Source organism: Rana temporaria, chromosome 4 (genome assembly GCF_905171775.1).
Source record: "Rana temporaria chromosome 4, aRanTem1.1, whole genome shotgun sequence".
NCBI classification, from domain to species: domain Eukaryota; kingdom Metazoa; phylum Chordata; class Amphibia; order Anura; family Ranidae; genus Rana; species Rana temporaria.
The window spans coordinates 608,718-621,417 of record NC_053492.1 but is presented as its reverse complement, the minus strand read 5'-3'; the positions used below and the strand labels follow the sequence as shown (position 1 = coordinate 621,417).

The 12,700-nt window shown below is 47.9% G+C and overlaps 1 protein-coding gene across 1 annotated transcript; it reads left to right on the top strand.

The window, feature by feature from the left end:
• On the top strand, positions 1–2,130 carry LOC120935812 (the record flags this gene model as incomplete). Its single annotated transcript, XM_040347875.1, is given in 1 exon segment — positions 1–2,130. A coding segment is annotated over 1 exon segment (887 nt), but the record flags the coding sequence as incomplete, so codon positions are not given.
• Between the last annotated feature and the right edge of the window lie 10,570 nt (positions 2,131–12,700).

Genomic DNA, 12,700 nt, shown 5'->3' with positions numbered 1-12,700 from the left:
CTTTTATTTGTAATCGATGTCTGATGTCGGAGAACATCTATGAAGGGAAGGTATTGGTGGATGCCGGAACTCAGACAGATACCAACCTTCTGAATCCGCCCCAGAAATCGCAGCAGGCTCCCGTCCTTCCGATGACGCAGGCTGTACTCATGTTATCCGTTCCTTTACAGTCCTACTGCGCGCCGCAGATCACGCCCATCATCAAGCAGCCTACCCACGCCTTGGGAAGCCTTGCAGCCGTTGGCTACAACACTCAGGACCTTCTGAAGAGTTTCAACTTTCACAATGCTCTTCCCGCCACGAGCAGTCAGAGTTTTCCATATCCTCCGATGGAAGCGGGCGGCCTGCCGGTCTCTATGTCCTCCGACCATAATGAAGACTACAACCTCGTGGAAGAGCTCCATCCAGATTCTGAAGAAAGCGACACCCTAGAGAAGATTGTCCGAGGTCGGAGGCTGTTGGTGTTTGAAGACTCTTTGGACTCTCTGGTGTACATGGTGAAGTGTCGGCATTCTTCGGGCTGCGCTAAAGTGGTGAAAAGCTTTAACAAGGAGTATAGAGGCTCCACCGTCATCATTCGAGGTCAATGCGAGGACGGACATTTCTTTAAGATTTGGGAAAGTCAACCAAGGGTGAAAAGGTTCTTTGCTGGAAACGTTCCTCATGGCAGCCTCCTTGTTTGTAGTGGCCTCCAGATATCGGGAAGCCATGACCTCTTCGACAATTTGGGCTTGAGGCACATTTCGGAAAGAAAATATCGTTACTACCAAAAATACTACTGCTATCCTGCAATCCATGCCGCTTGGGAGGAAGAACATAAAAAGTCACCCAAGAACTTCAAGACAGTCCGGTGTCATTGGCTGGTGCCAGTCAGTATGGCGCACTAGGACGTAATGCTGGCATTGTATCTACACTCTCACGGACGCCATCACAGGCAAAATTGTAGACTTTGAAATTGTTGGAGATACTCCAGGCCATTCCTTGGTGGATCTAGAGAAACGCGGCTTTCAAGTATGCATGTCCCGCGCTATCGTAGGAGGACTGGATGTGGCTTGTTTTTCCTCCGACAGAAGTACGAATATTGTAGAATCCATGAAGGAAAATCATCCCGAGGTCGTTCACCAATTCGATGTGTGGCAGTACGCCAAGAAGATATCGAAGAGGCTAAAGGCTGCTAGCCGATCGAGGTTCTGTGCAAACATCAGGTCCTGGATCAGGACAATTCATGAGCATTTTGTGTGGTCAGTCCAGACATCTGAAAACCGCGAGGATCTACTCAGAGAAAAATGGCTCTCGCTGATCCACCACATCGCTAACAATCACTCGTGGGAAGAGGGACGTCTCTATAAACAATGTGAACACGAAGATCTGTCCCAGAAGACTTTGAGAGAAACTCTGTGGCTGAAACCTGGAAGCCCATCATTTCAGAAAGTACAAGAAATAGTGACTGACCCCCCAACTCATTGAAGATCTGAGCCATCTGACCTGGAACTGCCAGTCTGGGATTCCCGCCATGCTTCACAGTAATGTTCTGAAATTCAGCACCAGTTCTGGACTCAATGAACTGGAAGCCAGGGTGAAACTTGCAGCTCTCTACCACAACCAGAATGTTGGACAAAGGAGGACAGATGGGAAAGTTCTCAGCAGAAAACGCACATGGGACGATACAGCCAGAAGGAAATGCATGGCCACCAAAAGGAAAAATAGACAGCTTGTCCATACAGACCCCATGAGCTCCCGTTATCTCTGGACGGTTATGGAGGGGGTTCTGGGAATGTGTGAGGGCACAAGAACGACCTCCTATATATCTAAAGACCTTTCTATAACGCCTCGTGTTTCAGTGACTGAAAGGCCAACCAAGGCCGTTGGCAAACACATTTCTAGGTTGGGTTTCAAAAAAAGAAAGCGTGAGAATTAAAGTGAACCTGTCATGTTCTCATCAACTTTGTAACTTACTCTATAGTATGAGAACAAAAACCTCATTCAGTACTTGTGACGAACCAGGACTAGGTCCGCCATCAATGCTTCCAAGAACCAGCACTATCCAACACTCACCAGCCCCCCCCAGTCACCAGCCGTACTTCAGTGTAGGGTAAAAACCAGCAAACTCCTTTATTCAAGCACTTGTTTATGCAAATCCCACTTCAAAACACTTAAACCCACCCACCCGTGGAAAACAGGGCAGGTTAAACTGTCCAATGACAATGGACACACAGGTCAGGTGTGTTCAAACCTCTCATCAGTAAGCAGTCTGCTGGAGGAGTATTCCCCTATTAGTAGAAGGAATAGTATCCATCAGTGGTATCAGTGGATAATATAGTGCCCCATTGTTGGTGTCAATGGGAGGAATAGTGCCATCATGTCAGTGGGAGGAATAGTGCCTCATGTCAGTGGGAGGTATAGTGCCCAAGGGCCGGATAAAGGCTAGCAAAGGGCCACATCTCGGGCCGCAGTTTGGAGACCCCTGATCTAGACCAAGGGTGCCCAACCTTTTTGAAAGCGAGGGCCACTTCAGCAACTTGGTAACCAGTCGCGGGCCACAATGAGAGGAGCGGGCAGATTTATGGTTGAACTTGATGGACTTGTGTCTATGTAACTATAACAGTTCACGGCTACTCTATAGGCCCTCCGATCCGCCTAGGTGGAAGGGGAACGGAATTCCTTCTGTTTTTCGTATTGGAGGTAGGCGGGCATAAACGACATCTGTCGCTCTATAGAGGTCGGGCTGATCGTGTGAAAAGGACCTAATGTCGCGTACACACGATCGGAAATTCCAACAAGAACAGTTCGATGTGAGTTTTTGGTCGGAAATTCCAACCGTTGTGTTAGGCTCCATTGGACTTTTTTGTCGGAATTTCCTCCGGCAAAAAATTTGAGAGCTGGTTCTCAATTTTCTGACGGGAAAAGTTTCTTGTCGGTATTCTGATCGTCTGTATGCAATTCGGCGCGCAAAAAAACCACGCATGCTCGGAATCATTGAACTTTAATTTTTCTCGGCTCATTGTAGTGTTGTACGTCGCTGCGTTCTTGATGGATATGCAACACAAGTTTGAGCCAAAATTCCGACTGAAAAAAATCCACAGTTTTGTTGCCAGAATTTCCGATCGAGTGTATGCGGCATAAAAAGGACTGCTTTCGCACTAATGTGCTGCGGTTTACCCACACCGCGGCGGGTTCAGCTAAGTGCACCTGTGTCTTTCCTGAGGGTTAGCCGAACTTTGCCATAGACTCGCCTGTGACAAAATCCGGCGCTGTAGCGGAAGCATCGGCTTATGAGGCTCTGCTCCGCTGCCATTTTCTTCCTCCTACCACCAGCTTCATTCACAACACTAATGCTGTGGTATGGCAGGTCGGCAACCTAAGATCTGGGCTTGCCAACCCGCCATTCCAGAGCAGCAGGTCGCGGGCCACTTCATAGGGCTCAGAGGGCCACATGTGGTCCCTGGGCTACTGGTTGGCCACCCTAGACACTACTGTTGCATTCACTTTGGACTGTTGGCCACAACAGACGATAGACCTCGGTGTGACATTACGCTTGGGATGGAGGAAGCTCTCTTGGTGTACAAAAGGAAATGAAGGACACCTGGAGGCAGCCTGTGAAGCCCGATCTCTGATAGTGAAGTCATGAGGCTATGACAGGTTCCCTTTAAGGCTGTAAACAAACTAGTGCTCTGTACATTGTAGTGAGTAGTGTATATTAATCCTTTCTACAGAGACACCAGAATATGTATCTACAAATTTCATACAAGAAGGGTTAGAACCTCTGTTGGTTTTTGGTTGTGTGTGTGTGTCCTGTGCTGAGATTCCCTCACTTCTGTCATGGCACTCAAGTCTCCAAGCAGAGGAATTGAGAGGAAATCTCTCCATTAGAGATATAAACAGCAGTTCAAAATGTCTTCTTTCTAATTTTGAAGTCTGAAGTAAGTTCATAATTCTGGTGAAATATGGTTTTATTATATTAATAAATTGTTGGTTTTGTTTTAGAAACTTGTGACAGACCCTTTTTATGTCCTCGAGGGTCAATTGAGCAGCTCAGGGGCCAGCGTTCGATTGAGGCAGTGGAAATGTTGGAAGAAGCACTTTCTGGAGTGTTGGCTATTTGCACCAAATCCCGTGGTCTCCATTTCCGAGTTAGAAAATCCCCAGGTCTCCATTCCCGAGTTGGAAAATCCCCAAGGTCTCCATTCCCGAGTAGAAAATCCCCGAGGTCTCCATTCCAGAGTTAGAAAATCCCCGAGGTCTCCATTCCCGAGTTAGAAAATCCCCGAGGTCTCCATTCCCGAGTTAGAAAATCCCCGAGGTCTCCATTCCCGAGTAGACAAAATCCCGAGGTCTCCATTCCCGAGTTAGAAAATCCTTGAGATCTCCATTCCCGAGTTAGAAAATCCTTGAGATCTCCAATTCCGAGTTAGAAAATCCTTGAGGTCTCCATTCCCGAGTTAGAAAATCCTTGAGGTCTCATTCCGAGTTAGAAAAATCCCCGAGGTCTCCATTCCCGAGTTAGAAAATCCCCGAGGTCTCCATTCCGAGTAGACAAAATCCGAGGTCTCCATTCCCGAGTTAGAAAATCCTTGGGATCTCCATTCCCGAGTTAGAAAAATCCTTGAGATCTCCATTCCCGAGTTAGAAAATCCTCGAGGTCTTCATTCCGAGTAGACAAAATCCTTGAGGGTCTCCATTCCCGAGTTAGAAAATCCTTGAGGTCTCCATTCCCGAGTTAGAAAATCCTTGAGGTCTCCTTCCCGAGTTAGAAAATCCTTGAGATCTCCATTCCCGAGTTAGAAAATCCCGAGGTCTTCATTCCGAGTTAGAAAATCCTTGAGGTCTCCATTCCCGAGTTAGAAATCCTTGAGGTCTCCATTCCCGAGTTAGAAAATCCCTTGAGGTCTCCATTCCCGAGTTAGAAAATCCCCGAGGTCTCCATTCCCGAGTAGACAAAATCCCGAGGTCTCCATTCCCGAGTTAGAAAATCCTTGAGATCTCCATTCCCGAGTTAGAAAATCCTTGAGATCTCCATTCCCGAGTTAGAAAATCCTTGAGGTCTCCATTCCCGAGTTAGAAAATCCTTGAGGTCTCCATTCCCGAGTTAGAAAATCCTTGAGGTCTCCATTCCCGAGTTAGAAAATCCTTGAGATCTCCATTCCCGAGTTAGAAAATCCTTGAGATCTCCATTCCCGAGTTAGAAAATCCCGAGGTCTTCATTCCCGAGTTAGAAAATCCTTGAGGTCTCCATTCCCGAGTTAGAAAATCCTTGAGGTCTTCATTCCCGAGTTAGAAAATCCTTGAGATCTCCATTCCGAGTTAGAAAATCCCGAGGTCTTCATTCCCGAGTTAGAAAATCCTTGAGGTCTCCATTCCCGAGTTAGAAAATCCTTGAGATCTCCATTCCCGAGTTAGAAAATCCCGAGGTCTTCATTCCCGAGTTAGAAAATCCTTGAGGTCTCCATTCCCGAGTTAGAAAATCCTTGAGGTCTCCATTCCCGAGTTAGAAAATCCCCGAGGTCTCCATTCCCGAGTAGACAAAATCCCGAGGTCTCCATTCCCGAGTTAGAAAATCCTTGAGGTCTCATTCCCGAGTTAGAAAATCCTTGAGATCTTCATTCCCGAGTTAGAAAATCCTTGAGGTCTCCATTCCCGAGTTAGAAAATCCCAGAGGTCTCCATTCCCGAGTTAGAAAATCCCCGAGGTCTCCATTCCCGAGTAGACAAAATCCCGAGGTCTCCATTCCCGAGTTAGAAAATCCTTGAGGTCTCCATTCCCGAGTTAGAAAATCCCCGAGGGTCACCATTCCAGAGTAGACAAAATCCCGAGGTCTCCATTCCCGAGTTAGAAAATCCTTGAGATCTCCATTCCCGAGTTAGAAAATCCTTGAGATCTCATTCCCGAGTTAGAAATCCTTGAGGTCTCCATTCCCGAGTTAGAAAATCCTTGAGGTCTCCATTCCCGAGTTAGAAAATCCCAGAGGTCTCCATTCCCGAGTTAGAAAATCCCAGAGGTCTCCATTCCCGAGTTAGAAAATCCCTGAGGTCTCCATTCCCGAGTAGACAAAATCCCGGAGGTCTCCATTCCCGAGTTAGAAAATCCTTGAGGTCTCCATTCCCGAGTTAGAAAATCCCAGAGGTCTCCATTCCCGAGTTAGAAAATCCCCGAGGTCTCCATTCCGAGTAGACAAAATCCCGAGGTCTCCATTCCCGAGTTAGAAAATCCTTGAGGTCTCATTCCCGAGTTAGAAAATCCCCGAGGTTCCATTCCCGAGTTAGAAAATCCCGAGGTCTCCATTCCCGAGTAGACAAAATCCCGAGGTCTCCATTCCCGAGTTAGAAAATCCCCGAGGTCTCCATTCCCGAGTTAGAAATCCCTGAGGTCTCCATTCCCGAGTAGACAAATCCCGAGGTCTCCATTCCCGAGTTAGAAAAATCCTTGAGGTCTCCATTCCGATGTTAGAAAATCCCCGAGGTCTCCATTCCCGAGTTAGAAATCCCTGAGGTCTCCCATTCCCGAGTAGACAAAATCCCGAGGTCTCCATTCCCGAGTTAGAAAATCCTTGAGGTCTCCATTCCCGAGTTAGAAATCCCCGAGGTCTCCATTCCCCGAGTTAGAAAATCCCCGAGGTCTCCATTCCCGAGTAGACAAAATCCGAGGTCTCCATTCCCGAGTTAGAAAATCCTTGAGGTCTCCATTCCCGAGTTAGAAAATCCCCGAGGTCTCCATTCCCGAGTTAGAAAATCCCCGAGGTCTTCATTCCCGAGTAGACAAAATCCCGAGGTCTCCATTCCCGAGTTAGAAAATCCTTGAGGTCTCATTCCCGAGTTAGAAAATCCCAAGGTCTCCATTCCCGAGTTAGAAAAATCCCCGAGGTCTCCATTCCCGAGTAGACAAAATCCGAGGTCTCCATTCCCGAGTTAGAAAATCCCCGAGGTCTCCATTCCCGAGTAGACAAAATCCCGAGGTCTCCATTCCCGAGTTAGAAAATCCTTGAGGTCTACATTCCCGAGTTAGAAAATCCCCGAGGTCTCCATTCCCGAGTTAGAAAATCCCCGAGGTCTCCATTTCCCGAGTAGACAAAATCCCGAGGTCCTCCATTCCCGAGTTAGAAAATCCTTTGAGATCTCCATTCCCGAGTTAGAAAATCCTTGAGATCTCCATTCCCGAGTTAGAAAATCCTTGAGATCTCCATTCCCGAGTTAGAAAATCCTTGAGATCTCCATTCCCGAGTTAGAAAATCCTTGGAGGTCTCCATTCCCGAGTTAGAAAATCCTTGAGGTCTCCATTCCCGAGTTAGAAAATCCTCGAGGTCTCCATTCCCCGAGTTAGAAAATCCTCGAGGTCTCATTCCTGAGTAGACATAATCCTGAGGTCTCCATTTCGAGATGCTAAATCTGAGGTCTTCATTACTGCGAGTTCTCATTCATGAGATACAATTATTGTTGTTAAGGTGGAACATAATGGGAATGGTTAGAACCCATTTGTGCAGCCAGAAGGTGAATGGTGGCCGTGTATGTGAGTGAGTGAGTGAGTGAGCTAACTTGTATAGCGCAGCAAATGCGAACTTAATCGCCTCAAGGCGCTTGTCATCAGAGTAGTACAGATCTTTCAGAAGAGGTGGGTCTTTAGCTTTTTCCTGAATGCCGATGGTTTTTCTTCAAGCGGATGGTCGTGGGTAGAGCATTCAGAGCCGTGGTCCTTGACCGAGAATCTTCGTTCTCCTTTCGATTTGTAGCGGGATTTAGGAATTTGGAGAAGGTTTTGGTTGGTTGACCGACGCATGCGCTTGGTGACGTACGGTTTTATTTTCTCGCTAAGTATTGAGGAGCTTTCCCTGTGAACATTTGTGGGTGAGGCAGAGGCGTCTTGATGTCACCCGGTCCTGTACGGACAGCCAGTGGAGGGACCTCAAGACTGGGGCGACTTGATTCCCACGGCTTTGTACCTGTTACCAGTCCCTGGCTGCCGTGTTCTGGACGACTTGTAGACGCGCCATCTGGTATTTTGGTAGCCCTAAGTAGAGGGAGTTTGCGTAGTCGAGTCGTGAGTTGATGATTGTTCCGACAACTACTGCCGTGTCTTCTTTCGGGATAAAGGGGATGAGTCTACGTAGCATGCGGAGCAGATGATGAGAGCTGCTGACGACTGATCCTATTTGTGCATCCATCGTCATGTCTGAGTCGAAGATGACTCCGAGACTTTGATTTTTTTGCTTGGTGCGATGGTTTGTCCGAGGATGGTGGGTGGTGTCCATGTGGTCCTAGCAATGGATTTTTTATTTGCGTGAAGGATGAGTAGTTCTGTTTTCGATCCGTTAAGTTTGAGGGAGCTTTCGGTCATCCAATTGTCGATCAGTGTGAGGCACTTTCCAGTTCAAGAAATTGGTCTTTTTTGTTGGTGATTCGAAGGTAAAGCTGCGTGTCGTCCGCATAGGAGTGGTAACGCAGGTCCTGTTTGCTGATGATTTTGAGGAGCGGGCGGATGTAGATGTTGAAGAGTAGAGGTGAGAGGGGTGATCCTTGCGGGACTCCGCATGTGATGGTCCGTGTTTCTGATGTGAAATCTCCAAGTTTCACGGTCTGAGTACGATTTTCCAGGAAAGATGCGAACCACGGTAGGGCTTGCGTCAGAGACTCCTGCTACTTCTTTGAGTCGCGTGAGCAATATGTTGTGATCTACTGTGTCGAAGGCTGCACTAAGATCCAGCAGCTCTAGGAGACAGGATTCTCCGTCATCTGCTGCTTCAAGGGCGTCATCCCATATCTTGAGAAGAGCCGTTTCTGTGCCGTGGCCTGGGCGAAAACCTGATTGTAGAGGATCTAGGAGTTTGTGGTCGTCCAGGTGGGGCTGGAGCTGTTGCACTACTGCTTTCTCCATGATCTTGGAGATCGTGTTCAGGCTTGTTTACCGGTCTGCGCTGGTTAGGGTCTTCGGATCGAGGTTGGGCTTCTTAAGAGAGGTTTTATTATGCCTTGTTTGAGGTTGTCCGGAACCATCCCTTCTCTGAATGATTGGTTTATGATGTGCGTTATGGTGGGTGCCAAGATGTCCGTGCATTCTTTCAAGAGTTTTGTCGGGATGATGTCGTTTGGGATGTGTTGTCTCGGAGCTTCTGATGATGTTTTTTGTGGTGTCGATGGTAATTGGGATCAGCTCGAAATTCATCGAAGTTTTGTTGATTTCTTCTTCTTGCTGTATCTGAGTGGGGTTTATGTTTTTTTCTGTTGAACTGTTGCCCGAATCTTTTCAATTTTGTCGATAAAAAAGTCTGATAGTTCGTTGCAGAATTCTTGTGTCTCACTTGCAGGGGGCTCCAAACAGGAGGGGTTCATAGCCTTAGAGACTAGTTTAAAAGTTCCCGTGGATGGTTTATGGCTTTGGAGATGGTGTTTGCGAAATGGTCTTTTTTGGCTTTAAAGATTGCTTTGTGGTAATTTTTTGGTGAGGGTTTTGTACTTTGTGAGGTTTTCTTTTGATGGGTTCCTCCTCCAGGCTCCTTCAGCTCTTCTGCGTTCCTGTTTCAGTAGAGTGAGAAAGTCATTAAACCAGCCTGAGTTATTTTTTCGGTTGAGAGCTCTGCGTTTTGGAGCGACTGTATCTGCTGTTTGTAGTAGTGCTTTGTTTAAAGCGTTGAGAGTTTGCTCCGTTGAGTGGTTCGGATTTTGTACGTCTATTTTAGTTGCTAGTGTGATTTTGAAGAGCTCAGAGTGTAATTTCTTCTTTGATCTTGCCCAGTGTATAGTTGTTGGGAGTTTGGGTTTTTGAAGGACGGTATCGGTGGTTAATATGAATTTGATGGCGTGGTGGTCCGTCCATGGTAAAGGTCTATTGTCCATAGTGTTGACATTCACGTTTTGTATGAAGATGAGATCCAAAGTGTGACCTGATGTATGTGTTGAAGTCTTTATCAGTTGCTGCAGACCCCGTTCTTCCAGTTGGTCGATGCAGGCGGTAGCGATGGGATCCTGAGTTGAGTTAGCCCAGAGGTTGAAATCCCCAAGTAGCAACAGGTTTTTGGTTTTCAGAGTGTGCGTCGAGAGGAATTCGGAGAAGGGTGAGAGGAGATGCGTTTTTGGTCCAGGTGGTCTGTAGCATAGTAGTATATGGACGGTTTCTTCTGGTGTAGTTGAAGCTGCAGGGTCAGAGTTTCCATAAAGGGCAGAGAGTTCTGTAGAGTAGGTTTGGTGAGAGCGAGGTGGGATTTGTAGATCACTGCAAGGCCTCCTCCTCTTTGTCCTGTTCTATGTTCGGTTAGGATGCGATAATTTTCGGGCACCAATTCTGCTAAGATGGGGTTACAGTCGGGTGTTAGCCAACTTTCTGTGATAAAGAGGCAGTCTGTATTGTGTTGGACGATGAAGTCATGGATTTCCTTTCTGTGTTTGACTGCAGATCTTGTGTTGATCAGGGCGCATTCTAAGTGTTGAAGTCGCTGCGGTGGCTTCTCTTTTTTTGGGTTTGGTTGGCGGTAGATTCTTAGTAGTCGTTCTTTCTGTAGTGTTTTTTCAGTGGTGGCTGGAAGCGTAGCGGCCAACTTCCTTAAGTTGCGGAGGGTGTCCGCTGCGTACTTGATGATGATCATGGTGGGAGATAAATTGATGGCGAAATGCTGGTACTGTAATCCTGTTGATCCAACGATGATGGGGATGGTCCTCGGGGGGGGGGGGGTGCTGTTCCCGGAAGGTTCAGTTGGTATTCGCTCAGTGACAGTGATGAGGATCGGTAAAAATGCTGCAAAAAAAAGATGGTGACCCGGCCTAACCGCCCCCCTCAGTTGATCCAGAGGAAGGCGAAAAACCCTAGCCTAGCGGCCAATTGCTGCAGCAAGGGAAAAAATTCCTTCCTGACCCCAGTGGCGATCGGAAACCCTGGATCAAGCTGCTAGTGTGGACCCCGGTTAGACTTACCTGGGAGGTGTAGGGTGAGCTAGGAAAAGAACGTGCAGAATGGGGTGGGAGAAAGGAGGGGGAGCCGAGATGGCCCTTACTTACCGGGTTGTGATTATGCTACTGTCCAGATGTCTCTTGTCTGTGGTCCCCTGGATGTTGATCAGTGTCTGTGTGACCTGAGCGTTCCCAGGCAGGTCGGCTTAGGGTGGGTGGTGAGGAGTCCTTTTGCCTCAGCTGGGTGTACCAAGATGGCCGCCGGAACCACAGCTAGGCCCGAGCCACGGTCTGTCCTGGTTCTCCTGGCCGAGATGCACTTCGTGGGCCTGTCTGGCTGGAGGCGATGTAGAGGAGGAGGAAACAGGGGAAGCAAAGCCGGTGGCTGGGCCGCAGCCGCGCTCTTTCCTGCTGCTCAGCCCGCTTAGGGGAAGTGCCCGAGGACACCTGGGAGACCACAGGCGGCAGGCGGCGGCTGCGGCGGCGGATGAACTGGTGAGTGGAGCGGGGGGGGGGGGGGGGTCTGGCGGGGTCCCCGCGGACTGTGTGCGGCGAATGGCGCCTCGGTGGTCCGGGGGGGGGGTTCCGCGGCGGGTGAAAAAAAAAACGCCGGACTCAGCTGGAGGGAGCTGGTCGGCGGGCCAGGTGGTCCCGGGGGGGGGCTGGATCCCGGGGTGCTGGGTGGAGCGGCTGGGGAGGTGAGTAACGGAGTGCCGAAGCGGGGGAGAGGGGAGCACCGGGATTCGGCTCTGAGACCGCTCTGGGACAGCTGACAGGAGCTGCTGCAACACACGTCCGCACGTGTGCTCTGACTAGCAACCAATGACTGTATGTACTATACAGAAGTACATAGAAAGGTGTTAAAGGGTTTTTGTTGAAAAACATGGGCTTGGTTCTATGGATGTTTTCTATTGGCTGCTTATTTGTATTCACTCCTGACTCCAACCTGAAATAAAATATTGGTCTGCTGTAAGTCATAGGAGACATTTGATGTCCTGGTACGTGTCTTGGTTGGGTTCTACACTACTTTTGTTTTGTTTTTTAGAGAAGGTGTCTGTCCAGGTATGTCCTTATTTTCCATTCCCATGGGCTGCACTACCAGAGAGCATGGGCTGAAGGAAGCTTCAATCTACATGCCTGGAAGGAGGAACGCTTTAAGATCATTAGGGTTTTCCATAGACCTGGAAAGGCGAACATTCCTCCTGATTGCAAGCATCTCTTGGGGGGAATTGACTAAAACTATGTACATGGCAGCCAATCAACTTCTATCTTCAGAGTTTTGTGTTATGCTTTGAAATGGAAGCTGATTGGTTGCTGAGCATAGCTCCTCCCAGCCTCATAAATTCTGCTTCTTTTAGAGTGTTTTATTAGAGTTTATGATGTCCAACACAAAGTGCCATCTTGAGGTACTCGTTACCATGGAGATGGGTCAGAAGGGCCCGGGTATGTACTGCTGTCCCCATCAGGAGGAGGTGGGTTGGAGTCTGACACTCATGAAGAAGGACATGGTCTTTGTCCGTCACCCCCGAGGAAATTTTGATCTGTGGTCTGTCAGTTTTGTTGGCTATAACCGATATCCTCTAATCAGTAAATGTTGGTAAAATTTTCATAAAGCGCTTTGTTGTATTTGTAACACAGAACACTGATTTAAGAGAACAAAAAGAATAGCTCCCCCTATGGTGGGACTTTGATAGGCCAAACCTTGATATGTATATACATTTTTTTTTAATAAGAAATGGTACATATAATTACAAAATGAATAAAACCTGCATTAGACAAACGGTGTGCATGTATAAGACGGATATACTGTACATATACAATAGAGAAAACGA